Genomic DNA, 22,465 nt, shown 5'->3' on the forward strand with positions numbered 1-22,465 from the left:
CAATGGGTTGATAGCTAGACCTCTCTCCACCCTCATGTCATTCCTGTGAGTGACACTCATTTGTCCAGATCTGCCTTCCAGATGAACAAGGAATTAATTGATACCTCTGCTAAACAAGCAGTAGATGTGAGCATGTTCTCCACCAGAGCACCAGATCTTCCTCTAAAAGTCCTCATTTCCTTGAACTAATCTTCATAAAATAGCCTCCAATTTTCATTATTTGATCTGAAAGAATTGTTTCCTACCAAATCTCTCAAGACATAAGAACCATGAAAGGACATGATTCTGTGGAGATGCTCTAATCAGACCAGGCTGTTGTCAAAACAAGCAATGATCAGAGCTCAGCATCTGCACAGCTGGCCCCAGAGGTGGATTTAAGTGAGGTGCCCTATTGGCAAAGGACACTGTGATCTTGTACCCAGATGTAGAAGTCTTATTTAGTGGGCTCTCCAGGAACTGGTTCATACTTTTATTTTAATTGAGATCACTTTCAAAGGATATAAGGCCTCTGAGAAACATACATGTTTACTGGATAGTGGTTTAGGAGATAGGCTTGAAAGATACTTTAAATGAGCTAATATGTGTAAAACAATTTAGTGGATTGCATAGCTTAACTCCAATGAAATTCTAATCAATAGAATCAAGTATTGGTGCTCTAATAATCCAAACACTACATTAATCAGCTAGTGATGGCCTTGACACTTCTATCCAGTAACATTCTCTACCACGTAAAATGTTTTCCAATACTTTATACAGAAATGATCGTGCATACTTTGCTTATGCTTCTGTCATCCAGAAGAATTTCTAGGGAGATCATACTGATATAAGCCAATTTAAATATACTATTTTCTACCGTGATGGCTATGATAATTCGCTTAACTTTAGCTGTTAGAAGACATCTGTGCTTTTGCACAGGTCTCTTGTCATGCCAAACTGTGCCTTTAATTATGGGGTTTTGAGTGGCAATGTCATTCATCCTGCTGACTCATGATAAATATTTATAAAAAACTTAATCATGACTTCTAAAGTATATGCTTCACAGATGACTTGAAGCAATTATGAGTATATTTTCTTATATAGAACACATGTTAGTTTCAGATTACCTGATGATAAATTCTTAACTTATTTAGAAATTAAGAGTGTGTGATTTTGTGGGCCTATATATTTACATGTACCTGTTTATTGAGGAAAACAATTATCAAAAGTGGATCTAGGAATTACGATCATGAAGAGCAGAGGCAAGAATTCAATGCAATTGCTCAGCTTTTTTTATTACTTTGTCACTACAAGTAGATCTGAGTTTTTATGGAACATAGTTTTTATTAGTATCTTTAATATTTTAAATGTAATAATAAGACACAGGAAGACAAGAAGAAGAAAATGGAAGACAGAAGACAGTTAGGTTAGATCATCCTGGTTTGGTACGTACTGTACAGTCTCAAATGAGTACAAGCAGAAGTCTTTATAGAGCACATTTTGATTTCCTGTCAAATCATGGGAGAAAGGATTCAAAGGTTGACAGCTAAACAAACAGCTGTGGATTATTTATTGATACTGATACATGGCAAAATTCAGGCTCAGGAATTTAAGACAATTGCCAGTGTCTGCAAATATTTGATGGTTGAAGTTAAGCAAAGACATCCTCAAGAGAGAAATCAGTTCTACAGACTCCTGTGAGAGCTCTGTAATTGTTAGACTCTCAGGGTATGGCAAATAAGAAATAGAAACAGGTGTGATAGAGTTGGTGTATGACTCAGTGATATTGCACTAGAGCAGTACATTCAAGTTTCAGGGTGTATTGACAACACAAATACCAGAAGGAGGAGGAGGAAGACACAGAAGAGAAGGGGGAGTACAGGAGGAGGAGGTGGGGGATGAGAAGGAAGAGGGGCAGGAGTAGGAAGAGGGTGAGGTGAAGGAAGAGGAAAAGGAGGAAAGGAAGGAAGGGGGAGGGAGAGAGGGAGGGAGGGAGGGAGGGAGGGAGGGAGGGAGGGAGGGAGGGAGGGAAGGAACAATATTATAGAAACACATTTTTTCAATATTTAAAAGAAAATTATTAATAATGTATTTGATTATTTGGTATTGCTTTATGCAGTTGAAATAGTTATTTCACGTATACATCTTTTTTGAATATGCTACTAAGGGACATATGGCTCATTATTACCCACATATATTTTTTTAAATTGTTAGATTTAGATGATTTACCAATTGGCAGAGTGTTGAGATTTTATTCCCAGTTATAAAGTCATAGCTGCAGACACCAAGTACTATTGTAAAATATTCTCCTGTGTAAAGTAGATTGGTGAATTTCACGTCAAAAAAAATCATGATCAAACCTGGCATTTTTGTTGACAGACTTTGTAGTGAGGCCAAAGGTGTAATTAGGCCAGAAAATTACTTTCTCACCACTAGAATTGTTCCCTTCAGGTTTTGAGTTATCAGTCCAGAAAATTTCATTAAACACTAAATTCGCTTTAAGACAACTGTCAAAATTAAACAGAGGTGAGTCAAGTCAAGGTCCTAATATTCAAATCTCTCATTTGGACTTTGAGATTCAATACAAAATAAAAGGCTATCAGTTCATTCTTCTACCAAGACTAAACTTTTTATGAATTTCAAAAACAACCTGTTTCTTTAAAGAACTGGATAATTTCTATTTTCTATTTAGTGATAACTTGATATGAAAATAAGCAAACTTAAAAAATGTTACTATAGATATTCATGAAAAATGAATATTACTAACTGGAGAATTATGAGCTCATTGTATTTGACTTAAAATGTTGAGGTGATGATGATAGAATGTTTTCATATTTACAAATTTATGACATTGAAAAAATGGACACTAGCCCAAATATACTACATATATATAAGGACCTTTCCTTAGTAAACAAAAAAGAAACTTATGCTCTATGATGCATAAGTGTTATTCATGTTTCTACAAAGTTTATAATTACTAACAGTAAATATTTGAAATATAGTTCATCTATTTAACAAAATACATCAAGTTTTTATTGTTTTGTATAGCATTGTGAAATATTATTTCTCTAACACATACACTGAATTATCGTGGAGTACCAACTGTTACAATGTTTCAATCAGATAGTATTTCAAGTGAGCTGCTTAATGATAGTAAAGAGAGTAATTACTAATGGACAAATGGGAAAATAAAGACCAAAGCACTGAATGATTGTGGAAATGTAAGGCTTTTTTTAAATCTATGTGCATTTGGTGTATGCATGTAAGTCTATGTGAGGGTGTCAGATCTTAGAGTTACAGTTGTTAGCTGCCATGTGGTGCTGGGAATTGAACCCGGGTCCTCTGGTAGAGCAGTTGGTGCTCTTAACCACTGAGCCATCACTCCAGCCCCAAGGTAAGGCTTTAATAATTGTATATCGTGTTAGATGCTTTAGTCTTAAAGAAAACATGATTCTGTGCATAGATATTCATGAGGTTCAGAAATAACTTCAGTAACACTAAACATTTCTAATTCAGTTTTCACTATCTTGCTCTGAAGAATGAATGTAAAACTCACTTTCCAGGAGCATTCAATAGATGGTGGCAAGTTAGGCGTAGAGTTCCAAATAAAGTCTGAGTAAGGATCTCAACTTGGTCATAAATGTTGAAATACATGTATAGGAGTATCTAACTCTCTTTTGTACTGGCATTATACCCTGGGCTGCATGCAGATGAGGCAGGTACCCTTTCACTGAGCTATATCTACAGCCCCAAAGAATAATTTTTAAGATCTCTCCTATCCTGTTGCACCCATTTCTAACTTTCAATATCATAAGGCTGAACATTTCTACTCCATAAAACTATTTTTTGTCAGGGCTTAATATTTCTACAAGTCTTAGAAGGAAATACCTAATTATCCAGAAAAAAAAAATGTAATAAATAGAGTACCCATACCACAGTAATTTAACTTACCCCTACAGTATTATGAACTTAACAGTTTTCATATTAAGATTAAACATACTAATGATAACTTGAGATATTCTATTTAAATTTTAATGAATTCTTTAAAGAAAAAATTTTATTTCAGTTCACCTTCCATTTAAATGGTGCTCAAAATATGAATGTTAGCACAGATGTATGGATTTCTTCAAAGTAGCATGGGTCATAATGAGAAGGAAATAATAATCCTCAATATGAACAGATAATATAACTTTATACTGTCTTATTTCATTCTTTATGATAGGTTAAAGAATGCATCCTGAAGAAGTGTCATATAATGCAAATGATATATAAGTTATATGCAGAGTTTGTAGAATGAACTAATCATTCAATAAATGTTTTTCTTCCAGTTATTTTGACTAATTTATTAAGTGGATTATTCAAACTATGTTTATTTAACAATATCACAACAGGAGACTATGTTAGTAACTGAAGATAAAGTAGTGAACAATGTGTATAGAAATGTATAAAAGCAAATGGCCATTTTAAACATTTTCCTTCCATTTTTATAGAATATCCAATGTCTTAGCAAATGTACATGATAAGTTCTATACTACATATGTGAAGGACATATATGTATAAGTAAAATATATTTAAACTCAAAAACATGTTGGAGGAAATATTAAATATTTTCAATTACTTAAATGAAGGATTTTTGCTTCGTGCATCTACAGTATGACTTTGGCTTTTTGAAATGGCAGGATGAATCAAGACTGTATGTTTAAAGAATTGTTTCAAAATTCTTCTTTGAAAGTTTCACTTCTTGTGAATGTATTATTGGGTTTCCAAGTTTGTTATTTAAGAAATGGAAAACTACTATAGCTTATGATAGAAATAAGAAATCAGCAGAAGACAGAATGGGTATTAATGAAAAAGTTAGAAGCACGCAACAAGCAGAGGATTTTGGGATAAAATAAAATAAGTTTAAATAAAAGCTTAGGCAATTGCTGAAGGAATGTCCTATATTTTTTTACATATAAAAATCTCCTACAGTTTTATTCATATCTAATAAGAATTGATGTAATTCTATAACAAGTCCTCTGCCCCCTTTGGTTGCTTCTAATAGAAAATATGAAGGAAAAAATCAATACAACACAATGGTTTTTACACTTAACAGTCTATTTTATTTCTATCTGATTCTCAAAGATAAAATACATGTGGACAAATATTCTTATTCCTATGCTCCATTTTAATATTGAAATTTAAGAGATTAATTTTAGAAACCACAGGAAACAATAGAGTTCTTTGAATTTGGGCCAATAACAAAAATGGTCAAGGCATGTTGAGGTGTTTGGAGGGTGTGCCAATAAGAGTTTTGAACACTTCTGTTATCAATTTAAAGAATTTCAAAGGAAACAACATACTACTTTCTTTAAAATAACAATATTTATATTTTGAAAAAGTATATATTTCCAAGATGTCTGAATTCAAGTAAGCCTTTCTCACTAATACAGATACTAGTCTACTATAGATGATTGATGTAGAGTTCAGTATAATTTCAAAAATTCATAGAATATTATTATGTAATGAGATCCATGCTGAGAAAGCAATTGCTACTATAAATCAAGAAGACAACTCATATAGACAGGTCATATGGTAGTAGTTCTTCTTGGAACGATATCTTTAAATTTAATTTTTTCAATATGTAACAAAGATTAGGTATGATGAGATGAATTCCATGCTTAAATAAATCAAAAATAGCATTATATCATGTTATTAGGAGATTAATATATTGGAATTTAGAGTTACTTAGATGTATGTTCATTTAAATCAACATGTTTCCATGCAATTCTTGTTAAAATGATTACTGCACAATAAAATTCCTAGGGATTTTGTAAAGGAATAAAATAAAGTAGTAGAAATTAGAAAAGATATTTATGCCTTGGGTAAAAGAATGAGGCACTGAAGTGGACAGATTAATTTTGCAAATCTTACTCTATTTCACATTTGTCAAATAGATGTTTTAATAGGAAAAATAATCTCTCAAAAATTGATATAAAAAGGGATTGCTTTACTAGAGAAATAGAATATTTTATTGACATTAATATGAGTATTTCACTTGTTTAAAATCAGTCTTGACAATATATGGTAATATTATTATGTCTAAGTTGAATTAACAGGCTATATTTATATAGAATTCTAGGATAAACAGTGTGGTTTTGAACCCCATAACTAAATACTGTATTTACTGAAGTCTTATCCTCACATTATCAGGAACAAACTTAGATAATTAGAAAAAGTTTATTAAGGAAATAATTTTTTTTTCAAAATTATTGCATTTTTAAAAAATGGCAACCTCATGGAAGTGTGTTTCAAACTCAATATAATGTTATGTTGTTAGGGCATTTATATACTGGGGTATATCTCTATACACTGAATACAAATCTTAAATCTAGACATGAAATCTTAAAATTCTATACATAATGATCCAAAAGTAATTGCTGGCATGGGAAGAGTTGTATCAGGAGGAAAATGTATTAGTTTATCTAATTGCAAGATTTCAAACAAAATTACAACAAGAAAAAATGCAACTTACTAAAGCATGATACCATAAGCATAAGGAAGACTCCAGTGTCCCAGACCTAATGTGTCCAGAGAAAAGCAACTTCTGTTCACTTGGAACACAGCAAATGATCTGTTCTGAAGCTTATCATTTTAAAATCTAACATTTCCCTGAGCAATGCTAGGCAACATATATTATGATACATTTGTTGTTTTTGTTCTTCACCAAGATCTATCAGGTAGAAGCTATGTCAGAATGTATGATAGATTATTAGTGAAGAAATTGGTTTCTTGATGCAGGCAGCTTGATATAGGAAATTCAAAGTTAAAATACCTGTTTTGACTAGTACAAAACAATGTACTTATGAAATTTGTACAATGCTGAACCTGTTACTAAAATGATGTGTTGCCTATGAGGTTTAAACAAAGCCAACATTATTCAAGGTCACTTAGCTACAAAGTGAAAAGGAATAGAAAACCAGCCAAGTCTTTTGGTTCCAAGCTAGGAGCTGTGTCACAGTACTACCTAGCTTGGAAAATAATGTTCTTTGAAGAGATGAGTCATAACCTAGTAATTGTATTCTAAAATTAACAATAGAAATAAATATCCATAATAATCTTCCATCGTAATAGAACTTGTGGCAGCTGTAATCAAAATGTGAAATAGCACAAAAGATCAAATAGTCATCTACTGTGTTTATCTTTGGCCATCTAACAGCAAGTGAACAGTCTTGTTTGTGTAACACAATTGCACTTACTGAATTAGATTGCAGGTTTATCATTTTGAAAGCCTCTTTCAGTGTTTACTATACAGTATGTCAGTTCATTTCCAGCAATCAAATAGTTTAACACCCAATGTAATCAAATGAAAGCAATCTATACTCTTCGAATCTACCACCGTCTGTAATGTGAAAACTTTTGAAGCAGTATGTAACAGGATATTTCATATCCATAAAGCTAATGTTACCTACAAATGCAAGTCTAGGTAATAAATCAATGTCACTGAGCCCTGAAAAGTATACAAAAACCAAAAGTCACTGTTAACTCTGTTAGGATTATCTTGTATTACATTTATATGACTATGATCAACTCGTTAAACAAGATATTTTGAGACAAAGCTTTACATTTTAAAATGCTATTATTTTTATTTTTAGATCAAATACAAATAGTCTGGAGATGACTGAAAGTCAACAATAATAATTTATAACACCGGGATCAGTTTGTTTTACTGCAGATTTTTTTTTCTTAGGGTGATTTCTTTTGCAAAATTTTGCTAGAGATTGTGTCATTTAACATTCATAACAATATCAGAAATTGACTTGATAATTTGAAAAAAATATTCACTAGTAAAATAAATAAAAATCTGAATAGGTCAATGGTTCAATCAGTGTCCATTTAATAAGCCAGAGACTGAAAGGTTCCTATAATTTTCAGACATTGATTCCTCTTGAAACTTGACTTTTCCAATTGAAAATGAGTTCAAAATAATTTTAATAAATGCAATGAAATTACATTTAAATCTTTTTATGTGTATGTTTCTCCATGCCATTGCCAATGGTTAACACTTCCTTCTAACATGAAGTTCACACCTGTGATCTCCTTCAAGAGGATACATGAAGACCAGAGGGATCAGAAGAAAAGTCATTAAACGGGAAAAGAAGTTTATGTTAAATTTCATATTCACAATTTTACAAACAAGCTATATATATCATCTATAAAAAAATCAGCAAGAAATAATGGTTACTTTAAAAATGTTTAAATGGTTACTTTAAAAATGTGAAGTATTCATCTAAAACATCAGTTAAAAAACTGCTTAAGTTTTTATATTTTTATATAATATTGATTAGTATAATAAAATTGAAACTCTAGAAAATACATACTCTGTAGCTAGAAAGACAGCATAGAAGGCAGGGAATAAAAATCCAAGGAAGAATTATCCCAGGATGACCTCAAACTTGGTTTTTGTTGAAGATGACTTTACTTTCTTCTCCTGCCTCAACTTGTCAGTTACTGAGCTTATAGGCACACACCATGACTGGTTCATTGAGTCCTGAGGGCTGAACTCAGGGTTTCCTGAATGTTAGCCAAGCATGCTACAAACTCACCATAGCCTAACCTCCTTCTTAATAAACTAGGGATTTGTGTGGATATAAAGAAATGAAAGCTAGTAGTTAGACATTATCATAGAACTTGTAGTCATATTAGATATGTTTTAAAAATTGAGCAGAGATGTTTTAGACAGGTCATCTTCAAACCCTTCAGAGATCTACAGAATATGGCATTTAAAATGTTTTAATAACTTAGAAAATTTTTCTTTTTTGAGACATGTCGGCTCCTGGCAGTACCAATCTACTTTAGAGAAAATATGGGCATTGAAGAAACTGCATATGGAGTCAACTTTCATTCTGGCAAAAGTTAGCCACTGGACAACAAAGTATCCTCGAATCAACAGGACAAAATGGACAGACAGATCACGAAACAAGGGACTACTGATTCTTGCCAAAACAAGTGTGGTTATGGCTTTATCAAAAGGCATTTTCTGAGGCCAGGACAATATGGCCCCATCCCTGAAGTGGCCTTCGCATCCGGAAAAGGTACGGTGCTCTTTTCTTCGAAGGCAGCTTAACAGGCAGAGGGCCGATGGATTCTGTTGTACAATGGAACAGCAGCTGAAAGCTCATGCCTCTCAAAAGTAGACTGGCATTTAATAGAGGGATGTGGAGAAGAAGAGGATGCTGAGATGAAGCCATATATACACAGCCAAGAAGAATGGACAGCTGAATTAAAAAACTGTCAACAATTTCCAGAAATTAAAATCCTGAATCATGACAGGACACTAGTGGAATTCAGGTGTTTCTGGTACATGGACTGCTCTCACCCAATGTGAGATTGAACTGTTGACCTTGTGTACAACCTACTTCACAAATGAGTCTGTCAGATACACTAAGCCTATAGGCTGAAGATGATGCCCCAACACTGTGGAGAAACCTCAGGTGACTGCCCAGGCAGCTGGCTGTTTCTGTCAACTTACAAATTTTTTGGAAGTTGCTTGTATGCACTTCCTGTTTTTTATTTTTGTTAGCTAATATTATTTCCTTCTTGGGTCTCTGAGGGAGTTGAAGATTAGTTAGTTATGGTTGAAGATTAGTTACTTATAGTTGAAAAATTAATTAGGATAGAAAGTGCATTAGATACATCTTGGAATTACCAAAATAGGATAGATAATGGAATTATTTTCTCTGACTTGTCAAATACCTGTTTAGGTATTTATTATTTGTATATATTGTATATAGTTATTGTACTTTTGTGTATAGTTTTTCTTTTGTTAGTCATAACCTTTTGCTTTTTTTTATTAAAATAGAAAAGGGGAAATGTGGTGGTAATCTAATTATACTGAAATATGATTTTGATTGTATGTTAATAAATAAAGTTGTCCGGGGGTCAGAGCTATTAGAGCCATAGCAAGAGTGTGGCGGTGGTGGCACACGCCTTTAATCCCAGAAAGCCAGCCTTTAATCCCAGGGAGTGGTGGTAGAAAGCAAAAAGATATATAAGGCGTGAGGACCAGAAACTAGAGGCATTTGGCTGGTTAAGCTTTCAGGCTTTGGAGCAACACAGTTCAGCTGAGAGCTATTGGGATGAGGACACAGAAGCTTCCAGTCTGAGGAAACAAGACCAGCTGAGGAACTGGTGAGGTGAGATAGCTGTGGCTTGTTCTGTCTCTTTAAATAGACTAACAGACAGGAAAAGAAGTCCTCATTCGGGAAGCTGGGACACCGCAGGCGGAAGGGTGAGATTTTGGCTCTGAGCTCTGACCTCTCGGCTTTCTCTTTTGCATTATTTCTGTGTTTCTTATTTAATAAAACAGTTGGTTACATCCATAGATTTGTATTTCCCTAACAAAGATGATGGTAGTTGAATAAGACACCTGATGATTAAGGAAAACCTTTGTTTTTGTTTTAAAGTTTTTAGTAGTATATAAGATGGTTTATAAAAATAAATATAAAACCTTCGATAAATGACTTTCTACCCCCTAGTTTCTTCTCAAACATTTCTTTCAGAGGAATCAACTACCTTTTTTATAGTAATACTTTCTATTCATAGAAAAGGTCTTTGTTTGTTTGACCTTTAATTATGCTGCAGAGGGATCCTGAACTTTGAGCACAATAGATAGGCTCTTTCTTATGGAAATAAAGCTCTTGGTAGCTTGATAGACTGGAACTTCAATCTATTGATCAAACTTTTATCCTTAGAGCACTATAGTTCTATTCTATCATGCACTGTAAGTCTTAACACTAAACATCATTATTTCTGAATTCATATAATCTAGAATGATCTCAGTGTTCCAACGGTTGATAAGTATCTTAAAACATGTCTGAGTTCCATGTCTACATTTAATATTCAGGATGTCACTAGAAGTGATGGTGAACATTGTATTGTTGCTTCCCTGTATGCAAATATCCTATTCCTGTTCATAAAGTTGAGATTTAATGAGAACTTCCCACAGTTTTACCGGGGTGATGATACTTATGATTACAGAGACAACAGAAGCATTTCATGTTTTTAATGTAGAATGTTTTCAAACAAAGTCAAATTCAGTCATTAATAAGGCAATAATCAATTTGAGCATAAAATACAAACATTTATTAAGGCTCTGATCTTTTTGCTTTTATTCAGTCTCTAAATTTTTTAGTAATATCAGTCTTGACAGTTACCTCTTCTACTTCCCTTCAAATGATAGGCTAAAATCTAGAAACTTTAGAAAGTAGGGAGAAAATAAAAAGAAACTCCTACTTGGTTTTGGTTAGTCCACAGAAGCAGCCTAGAGCAACTTATCAAGGGAGGGAGCCAAGGCTTTGAAGTTCATCTCACAGGGGAAAGGCTATCAAAGGGAGACTAAACAAACCAGGCTGTCTGTATTGTTTTACAGAACTTTTGTCCTATCAAGTCTATTAGAAGTTCAAAGCAGACTTGACTGCCTTCTCTAAATAAACAGGTACTTGTATTTCCCTTTTCACTCATTTACAAAAGGAATCTGGATTGTGACAGCACCTTCTACTGACAGTCAATAAGTTATAGTGAGCAATAAATGACAACATGCTACCTACTGCATAAGGAATGGGTCGGCATACTAAGAATGCTACACAAAAGGTGCATAGTTTACACACATCCAGTTAACTATACAACATCCTGTAATAATCACACTTAACCAAAAACTACATTTGCTGTTGAAGATTTTTTACATTTATTTATTGTGTGGATGTAGAAGGATAGATGTTGGATGTTGGTTCTTTCCTTCCATCATGTAAGTTCCAGAGATCATCAGGTCCTCAACTTTGCCAGTAAATACCTTAAACCACTGAACAACCCAACCAGCCCCATTTTTTTTTCTTTCAGTTTTGAGGATTGAACTCAGAGTTTGGGAATGCGAGACAAATTCTCTACATCTGAATTAAATCTGCTGTGTAGTTTTCTTGAATTAAATGCATTTCCTTTATCAAAAGAGGCATTGTGATACCAAAAAAAGGAAGCAAACATTGCTAAGAATTAGTCAGATTAAAGACTAAATAAAGCACTATGCGTGTACTGAGAAACAACCATAATCAGATTACCATTTTTAGTGTAGGCATATGAGATAGAGAACTTAATAGAAACTTAGAAGAGAAAATAAATTAGAGAAGAATGAACTATAATTACCTGCTAATTTAAGTAGATGGGTAGCCTGTCCAGAACTCTAGTAACATGTATAATATGTGGTGATTTAATTAAACCTAAAAATAGCCAATCTCTGAAACTGAGAAAAATGTTTCATAAATTTCTCTGCTAGGAACAGAGTCAGAACATATTGTGACTTAGGTATAGCACTGAGTTATGAGTTTTACATAATATTAAAAATACAGGAATGGAGACATATGTAGTCAGTCAAATACTAGCTGTACAAGCCTCAGGACCTGAGTTAGATCCCCAAAATCCATATTAAAACTGGCACTCATGTATTATCAAAACACCAGGAATATAGAGACAGGCATATTCTTGGGGCTTGTCAGCCAGGCAGCCTAGCCTACATGGGGAATCCCAAGCCAGAAAGTGCCTGAAAAAGCAACCATAGGTTGTCCATACACATCTGAATGCATATGGACATGCGCACACACACATACACACCCATACAGAATTAACAAGCAAATGTATTTATATCATTCCTCATACTAACAACTGTATTTATATTTAATTAAATTCCAAGTTAGATTTTATTCAAATGTATGATAAATTAGTTCTAAATAAAAACACTGGAAGTGCAATGAAAATTATAATCCCTTAGGATCATCTAGCATGGTGAATATATTGTTATATTCATATATAAACAGTAATTATGAAGTCTAATATGTTGTTTCTGTAACTAACACAAATTTACATATCTAAAATTTATCAGTTGTTCATGCTAATGCTTGCATGTAGCCATTATGACCAATGAATAAAAAGAAATATTTCCTTTTATGTACTTGGTATACCTCTGTTTGGACTCTAAACTCTAAATATTTGATATTGAGCCTATGTGTGTTTAGTGGGACTTAAAAAGCTATATTAACACACTACAGCTTCAGTTTGTTACTGTGAGGCATAATAATTCCTCTCAGAAATCCTTCACTAAACATTTATTAGCAATTTTCACTGAACAAATATTTATTTTGAGTCTCTGCCCTGTGCCAGGCAATATTCTCCATCCAGGGATACTTCAGTGAACAAAACTGGCCAGAATCTTTTTGTGTACATTTAACGTGTACATCTGAGACCCTGTAATTGACTTCTTACCATTCTCCTGCAGAGAGGCTTGTGGGGTATGAGAGAGGAACAGCAGCCCCTTAGGTTATGTCCTAGGCCTCTGAAAATGCTGCTTTATATGCTAAAACATTTTTGTGCGTGTTGTTTTTAAGATGTTTAGATGGAAAGATTGTCCATAAGTACCCTACATGAAAGGGCAGTAGGAGATTTCAAGTACAGACTGGATAGTGCGTGCGTGCGTGCGTGCGTGCGTGCGTGTGTGTGTGTGTGTGTGTGTGTGTGTGAAGAGACAGACAGACAGACAGATAAACAGACAGACAGACAGACAGACAGAGACAGAGAGAGAGACACAAATGGTGTAAAGCAACTTTACCCCAAAGAGTGCCAGAAGTCCAGGGACAGTTCTCCTCTATAGCCTGAGGAGGGCTGTGGCCCTGAGGGCGCTGTGATTTGAGCTGAATGATACCAAACCTGAACTCTTGGCCTCCAAACCTTGAGGGAAAAGTTCATCTCTTTACCACCAAGCTTGTAGTCATTTGTTATGGCAGCCTCAGAAAAAGAATGGAGTTTTCATCTCAAATTTTAAAACTTTAGTAAGATGCAAGATGCTCCAGTGTTCACACCAGCCTGCCGGGTTCACACTAGCCTGCCGTATAAGAAGCAGAAGCCATACTCATTCATTTCTTTCTGCAACAAACATGAAGGTGGTCCTCTATCACAGTGATACGTGAAAACCCTTGCGTTATACAGCCATAATGTTCCTACATATGAACACAAAATTCACATTTATATTATGCTGTGCGAACACAAATGTTTTAGGCAGTTTATATCATGTTTTCTCTTTAAGTAAGATACTCAAATGGTTGTGCTTAAAAGATGGTCTTACTGCCGGGCAGTTGTGGCATACGCCTTTAATCCCAGCACTTGGGAGACAAGAGGCAGGCGGATCTCTGTGAGTTCGAGGCCAGCCTGGCCTAGAGAGCGAGATCCAGGAAAGGCACAAAGCTACACAGAGAAACCCTGTCTTACCAAGGAGCCTCACTGAATACATTTATTATATTTCTAAATGTAGAAGGAAAGATTCAACGATTTCAGAAGGCAGAATGAGAATTTTAAAAAGTCCTTAAAATGCTATAGATGTCAACATTCTGAAAAAGGGTAATTTGGGTGGTTTTGCTCATTATTAGTATCACCTAGAAAAAATAAAGGAAACAAACCTCAGAAACATATTTTTGTCTCATCAACTCATACAAGGATGTTTTCCTTTAAAATTTGTTTAAGATATCAATATTTCAATTGCATTAATCATTAATATTGTGCTGGTCTAGAAATTTATAAAAATTTAAGAATTTGCAAAGTATAAATTCTTACCTTTAGGCATAGTGTATGGCATTGCATGAGTTATTGCCTTTTTTTGTTAACTCTGAATGTGTGTTGCCAATGTGTTTACAAAGTCATAATCAGAGAAAAGCAATGTGCAAGATGCAAACTATGAGTCAATCATTGAATATGAACTGAAAAAAGTAGATATTGAATAGCTTTTCTTTCAATATAAAATACAAGTATTGGGTATTCATATGTTATTACTGAATACTGATATAGAAATTATATTTCAAAAGTTGTTTGCATTCTGACCTAAACATGAAATCAGGAAGTTGGCTGAGTATTCTATCCAAATTGCACTTCTGGCACAAAGAAAGGAGTATTCTAAATTCCTAAATATCCTTTCCTTAATTGCATAATAGACATGATTCTATAAAAAGTCTGAATGCTATTGGAGTTCCGTTGCTAGGATGAATTTATTCCAAACTGGTGTGTATATCAAAAATGATTTATAGCAAGTACTCAGTCAGGATAAATGTAGTGACCACTGCAAGTGGTGTATTGCCTTGTGAGATTCTACAAAAAGGTGTCTTCCTTTTATGACTTCAAGTTGCTATGGCATTTTGTCACAGCCATAACTTTTGGACCACCTACCCACGTCCTTTCCTAAGGTTGCACACAAACCTCCTCAAGCAAAGAAAATTATAAACAAGTAAAAATACCATAGATTATGTCATAGGGTTTTTAATTTTATATTGGTATGTTTTCATCTTTTGAATTATAAATATCTAAGTTATTAATGTTTTTAAAGTGTATAGTCATTTTCTTCTGAGAAAACATTATTTTAAATTCCAATATCATCCATTAAAATTAAAAATAATTGAGTGACCAGCAATAAATCCATAGATATTTATAAATTCATCAAATCTAATTGATCTTATTTTAACAGGACTAGGCTGGACAAAATTTCAGTGTTTTAAAAGGTTAAAAATTACTTCTATGGCTACAAGGATATATGAGTTTTCATGAATAATCTGCAACTTGAACCTTAGGACTTGAAACTCCCGATTTACTCTTGGAATCTTTCTGTTCATTTTGAAGTTGTTATATTCGTACTTTGATGTGTGTATTCCTGTCAGAAACATGCCATCCGTAGCTTTCAGAAAGGAAATTTTAAAACTCCGGTTAATAAGATAGAAAATAATATGTTCACATATGTGGAAATATGCTTCCATGTTTGCTAAAAAAAGTCTAAATTTCTTCTAGGAAAACAAAATGTGTAAGAAAAGCATCTGCATTAAGGAAACACCACTGGAGAATGACATTGACATCCTGGTGACCACAAATCAAGGACCATTGTCTAAAAGATGAAAACAGGTGAATAGGTTATAACAAGCAAACCAGACTATTCACAGCCATTGGCAGGGCTATAGAGAATATTTAACTGTATTAGCCCCCCCCCTCCAGTTTACCCTCCTCATGAACTATCACCCCACTTTTTAATGCAATGCTTGGTAAGCTTGATGAAAATCCAGGTTTATGGCTTGATAATACATTACAAAGAACAAAGAGATAAAAGGTGCGCCTCAGGAAAATGGCACCACAACTTAAGCATGAAATGATCTGACTTGAAAAAATAAACGTCTAATGATGAGTCAAGTTGGAACTACTTTCCATGTCTCTTTCCATCCAATAATGTGTAATATATTTGAGGGGGGAAGATTTTTCAAGGGTAACATATGTTTGATTTGTGAGTTGTAGTTTGTGAACTTGTTTTATTCACCTCACATACTGCAAAGTTATTTTATGATGTTATATGAGTGTTGCTCCACTGAGATTTTGAAGGCATCATCTATTTGAATAGTGTATTTATTGATGCGTATGTTACCTTTGCAGGTAAAATTAAGGCAAAAATAGATCCAGATCTTGAATATTTTTAAATGAATAAAATGTGCAATTACATTCTGTGATTAAGTAACTTTTGAAAATCAATATAAGCCTATCAAATACAGAAAATATTATTAAAACAATTAGAAAAATCCACATAAAATTATTTATGTCAAATCTTTCTCTCCTCACACTTGAATATCTTAGCTATAAAACACACCAAAAAATTCCCATATAGACTAAAAGACAACAAAAATTCCAAAGAGCAGTAAGGTGGTTAATTTTACCAGCTTGACTGGAATGAGAGACACCTATATTATGGAAGCATACTTGTGCCTTAGTCTGTGAAGGTGTCTCCGCAAGAAGAACTGCTCTCCTGATGCACTCCATGAAACATACTGGGGATTGAATTTGGGGTCAGAATAAAATAGAACAGAAGGAAGACTAAGATGAGCATGCTCTGTCTTGTTTCTCTGCTTCTAACCTATAACCAGGAAGTGAGCAACTCTTTCTACCACCCTTCCCCCTATGATGCCCTGAGTTAAACTGACCTAAGAAACAGCACATCATAGATTTGACTGAGACCCCAAGACAGACTAAATCCTTCCTTCTAAGTCTCTTTTCTTTGGCATTTGTCTCAACAATAAGGAAAAAAAGTAATTGACAAAAGGACATTTGATCAACTACTTAAACATGACTAGTTCAAGCTTCATTGCACACTACCAATTTCTTTTTCAAATGGCAAATTTGGGATTAGAATTTTGGACAGTGGGATTCACTATGGTGAGAAGCAAGTGACCTAGAAAATACTTGCCTGGCAACTGGGTCATTTTGAACTATTAATTTAAATATAAGTACATGTGTGTATGTGTTTTCTAGGTAAAATTTCCAGCATAAAAATCTCAATCTCAATAGTAATTTCAATTATTTGGAAATGAAATGATGGCTCAGTGTATTAGGAGTGTTTGCTCTACAGGTAGTTAGACCTGTGTTTAAAATTCTACACCTACACAAAAGCTGGATGTGGCAGTGCCCACCTGTTACTCCAATATTTTGTGGTGGGTGGGACAGAAGGATGAGTTCAAGGTTCAATGAGAGACTGTCAGAGGATATTGCAGAAAGTGATATAATTTGACACCAAATGTCATCATTTGGCCTACACACACACACACACACACACACACACACACACACACACACACAATCTTTACCCACACATGCACATATACCATATACATAGACTTTACATCAATCATATTTACACAGATACATTCATTTATAAATACAGAAAAATAGAAATTTTTGAATCATTGATAAGAATAGTGCTAAATATAAAATAGCAAAAAAACAAGCTGAAATGATACTTGATAAATATTCACAAAATTGAGTTTCAGGTGTTGAATATCCATTAAGTTCAAGGAACTTTATCCCAACAACTGAATGTGACCAGATGTCCATGATTATATTAGAGCATAGAAAAAGAGAATGTTCAAAAGAAGACAATGCTGACAGAGGTTCAGAAAAAAAAGAGACTATTTAGCTTCACTTGGTAGCGTAGGCCTCTAACTCAGCATTTCCGGTGGCTGGGGTAGAAGGATTTCAAGTTTATGGCCAGCTGTGCTATTCAGAAAGAAATAGGAACTATCTTGAAAAATATATTTCAAGATATTTCTGTTGTTTTAAATGTATTGCGTAACATACAGGCATCTCCTCCTTAAGCAAGAGTAATATATGTTATATAATATAATAATTATGTTAATCTGATCATAGCTCTGGCTCTTTCCTGCTGAAAACCAAAAGTGGGCACAAACATAGAAAATTACATTAAAGAATTAATGAACACATCCAAGTGACATAAATCAAATGAGCTATTTTTAGTTATGATTTATCATCATTTATAGTATACAATGTGTGTGTGCATGCTACAGTATGTTGTCACTTATATATTTTCAAATGTCTTAAAAACCCTCCTTTAAATGGTTGTAATGGAAATGTATTTGTTTAAAAAAATTTGCATTTTTGGCATTTTTTGTCTTCTTTTTGCATGTGTATCTGTATTCCTGAATTGTATTGGAATAAAATTGTTCATAATCTAGACAAAAAGATTTGAATAGTCATTGGTGTCTCTCAGCAGTTGACCTTGGGGAATTACTGATCATTTCTGAGCATCTAAATTTAAGTTGAAAAAAAAAAAACCAAAAACCTAGGACTAGTGATTTTTGTTTTATGAAATTTGTAGGGGGCAATTAAATGGACTTCTAGCACTTTAATCAATTAAGCTCATTCCATTTTATTTTTATAAAGGAAATCTTAGTAATCCTGATGCATTTTTAAAATAACCTCTTATAAGAACATTATCTTCGTGTTCACAAAGTAAAACCAAAGCATGTAAATATCATTGTAAGGATGGGTACGTGTAAAATCTGTAATACTGGTTGATGCTTAATGTCTTGGCATAAATGATCACACCCTTACCTGTTGGTGGAATTATTCCCGGAGACATGAGGCCAGGGACAGAATGCGGCATGATATGAGAGTTCTCTGGGGAGGTGACACTTTGAGTCCTCTTCGGAGGCCTTCCAGGTCTGGAACTGAGACAAACAAACAAAAAATTTTACAATTAAGCTGTTGTCTGACACATCATTTCAAAGTTGTTTCAAGTGGTAACATGGACTGTAAATAAATTTGTTTCAAGGACGGTTGCTTTTGCAGTTAGATGTAATAGACTTCCATCACTAATTAGATTACATGCTGAATTCATTTTCCTCATTGAAGATCAGCCACTCCTGATGCATAATTCATAGCCTGCACCTCGTTACCTGCTTCTTCATATTAATATCTATACACAGTTTGAATTGCCTCGTTTGCATATGCTAAAGTTCTGCATTCAGCCTTCAGCGCGAAAATTATGCACTAACTTGTAATAATTATTACAGTCAGCCTGCTATTGATTTATGAGACTTTTAAAAACCAAATATGTGTAGTACTTGTAATGAATGATATTTTAAGGTTCTTCAGGAAATTAAAAGGCAATGGCTGCCTAAGGAAATGTTCTGCTTGTTTGATTTAATACTACAGTTAGCTGGGAGGTGGAATGAAAGAATGATTCAGACCTATAGCACATTTTTCGATGATATGTTTTATTACTTCGCACTGCTAGCCTGATATCTAGATGATAAATGACAATACATCTCTAATGTGTGAAAAGGTCTTGCAATTTCTTTATTTTTTGTCATTTAAAAGATAAGTCAAGTTATCATTTAACCCTTATTCTATTTAACTGAACAATCCCACGAAGTTGTCCTATTTTTAATATACAAGAGTAAATTGGAAAGGCTTGGAAATATTTGTAGGACATCACTGAGAAACTGCTTATGTAGTATCTTAAATTTGCCTTTAGGAAAAATAAAAATGTGCTTATTGTTAGCACTTCTTATCCTTCACATTAGAGAAGATTAATCTCTTAAGTTATAAAAGCAAATATACAGTTCAGCATTCATCATTTTTGTAAGAAAGTACCAAATACAAAAAATGTAGTACTTACAGTCTTTGAGACAAATAAGAATATTTACCATTATGTCCTCATTTTTGCCTCAGTATTATGAATGTGCTTTTGCTAGGGCCTCCATTATTTATTTGGCCAATATGTGCCTAGATATACCACAGACATCAGATATATCTATCCTTTGTCCTCAAGCATTTCTATGCTGGTCTCTGCTGAAGTCCCTTGTTTCATCAGAAGATTAAAAAACTGTCTTTCTTTTATATTATATAAGTAATATATGTGGTCATTGAGCAAATAATTACTAAGTACCTGCTGTTTTCAAAGCAGTGCACGATGGAGGCTAATTTAGAGGAGTGAGTTCTTCATCTTCAGGAGTTTATATTCTGGCCAAGAGGGAAGAATCTTGTTCATAAATAACCGCAGTGTAATTTGTAATATGCTAGGTCCCACACAGAAGTTACAGTCTGTGGACTAGTAGGGGCAGAGGCTAGGTGATGAGACTTCCATTTTCAGGAAAGAAAGATGGCAGGGGAAACATTAGAAGAAACTTTTAAGGGATGTTAAGTGTGTAGAAGAAAAGCACACTACTGTGATAACATGAGAAAGAAATGGGACTATAGGAACCATGGGATCATAGGAACCATGGGTGTGTAGCAGTACGTCTGTTGAGCTAACACAGCTCAAACAGCAGGAGGAACACAGACTGAGACTGCATTAGATCCTGGCATTAGTTCCTGGAGGCCTTTGGACTGAGAGCAGGGGGCTTATTTGCAACTTTACCTGTCTTGTAAATCAATTTGGATACCCTTCTGCTTATTGCTCTGATGTATCTCTCCAGCTACGTGTTCTTATTCTTCATTGTGATTCTTCTGGCTTTTTAACTGATCATTTGTTTGGAATCAATCGACAGGCCTCTGATAGGACCTATTCTCCCTGAGTGAACTCCTCTCTCGTCATCACTTCGATGCTGGGACTAATGGCTAAACATACATCTACAGCCCAGATCTTCCTCCAGGATGCAGACAGATTGATGCCCATCTAGTCGACATCCCTGCTTAGATGCTCTATAATAATCTAAGACTCAGCTTATCCAAATCTGAACTCAGCATATGCCCCATTAAAACCTATTTTTCTTTCCCTTATTCAGCAAAATGGCACCTGACTGACTAAGCCAAACGTCCACACTTGGATGTATCATTTCCTCTTTTGCATACTCAAATATCATCTCTTTATGTTCATGTTCTTGTCTATGTCCCACTCCTGTTCCAGATCATCCTTTATTTTTCATTTGGTCCACTGTTACAGATTTCCAGTCTCTTCTAAGACCTACCTCCTTCCTTGGTTCCAGTCTAGAGCCTCATTTTCAGATAGCACTCCAACATAATTTCAGAAGAATATTGCATATATGTGTGTATATACATATATATATATATATATATATATATATATATATATACATATTTACATCAATATATTACATATGATGGAAAATATCTTCCTTTTTGGACCCACAATCCATGATGGCCTTACTACAGACCTTCGAATACTTGGCGCAATCTTCTTTTCCATTTTTACTATTTTATTCCACCATTTATGTATCATTTTATATTGGGTTCTACTGAATGCCTTTTTCTTTCTTTTTAAATCTTTCTCTTTTTCTTTTGAAGGAAGATTACATTATATATCTGAAGCTTGACTTTGAACTCATTTCACACATTCCTTAGCCGCACCCTCCCCCCATGCTAGGATTACAGATCCTGTACCACCACACTGATCTGAACAGTGGGTGAGTTGGGTCTCTTGTAATACTATTTTTGAGAAGGTTGCTTCTGTTACTGTTTCTGTGAAAATCCGTCCTCCTCTCCACATTATCTAGCTGAGTCTACTCATTGTTCTCTGTCACTATGTCCCGTTTCAGGCTCTGTGTGTGTGGATAGTCCACAGTCAGTGGGGTCACACCATTATCACTTAAGCAGTCCTGATCGCAGACATCTATGAATCTGTTTTACTCTCAGAACTTCATGGAGGACAAAAAAAGTCAGTATCTTACTCTTTTTATTTTTTTAAAAAGATGTTGATCTATTTGTTAATCTATTTTTCCTACTCCCAGACTTCACAAGTACACTGCCCTGTCAATTCCAGTGATCAAAAAAGCCTCTAGAAGATAAAAAAAATAAAAGAAAAGGAAGGAAAGAAGGCACATACACAAACTCTGCAATTTAGAGAAAGTGTGACCATCTTCTACCTGTACACCTCAAGCACAAGTGAGAGGGTATACATTTGGGACAGCCATGGAGAAAATAGGGCAGGAAAGGGGAGTTCAAAGATTTGAACTTTTAGCCCTTTGACTTGTTTTGCTTTTAAAGAAAATGAAACTGCTAAGGAGTGCTTCATTATTCAGGCCACAGGAGCTGTCCTCACAACTTTCTCTTTGGAAGCAAAAGTCAGGCTACCACTAAGTAGGAACACTTTAATTCATGCTGTGATTAGAATAAACCCAGTGGGCTCCTTTCA

The 22,465-nt window shown here is 34.3% G+C and overlaps 1 protein-coding gene across 2 annotated transcripts in view; it reads right to left on the reverse strand.

Annotated features, from left to right (window-relative positions):
- Nucleotides 1–22,465, reverse strand: part of Dach1 (dachshund family transcription factor 1) — a 396,267-nt gene that overhangs the window by 222,371 nt on the left and 151,431 nt on the right. For both annotated transcript variants that reach the window (XM_006978011.4, XM_006978012.4), the window contains exon 2: nucleotides 18,922–19,037. In XM_006978011.4, the coding sequence (XP_006978073.1) occupies nucleotides 18,922–19,037 (116 nt within the window). The remainder of the gene's footprint in view (nucleotides 1–18,921; nucleotides 19,038–22,465) is intronic.

The sequence above is a fragment of the Peromyscus maniculatus genome, chromosome 9 (genome assembly GCF_049852395.1).
Source record: "Peromyscus maniculatus bairdii isolate BWxNUB_F1_BW_parent chromosome 9, HU_Pman_BW_mat_3.1, whole genome shotgun sequence".
Taxonomy (NCBI): Eukaryota; Metazoa; Chordata; class Mammalia; order Rodentia; family Cricetidae; genus Peromyscus; species Peromyscus maniculatus.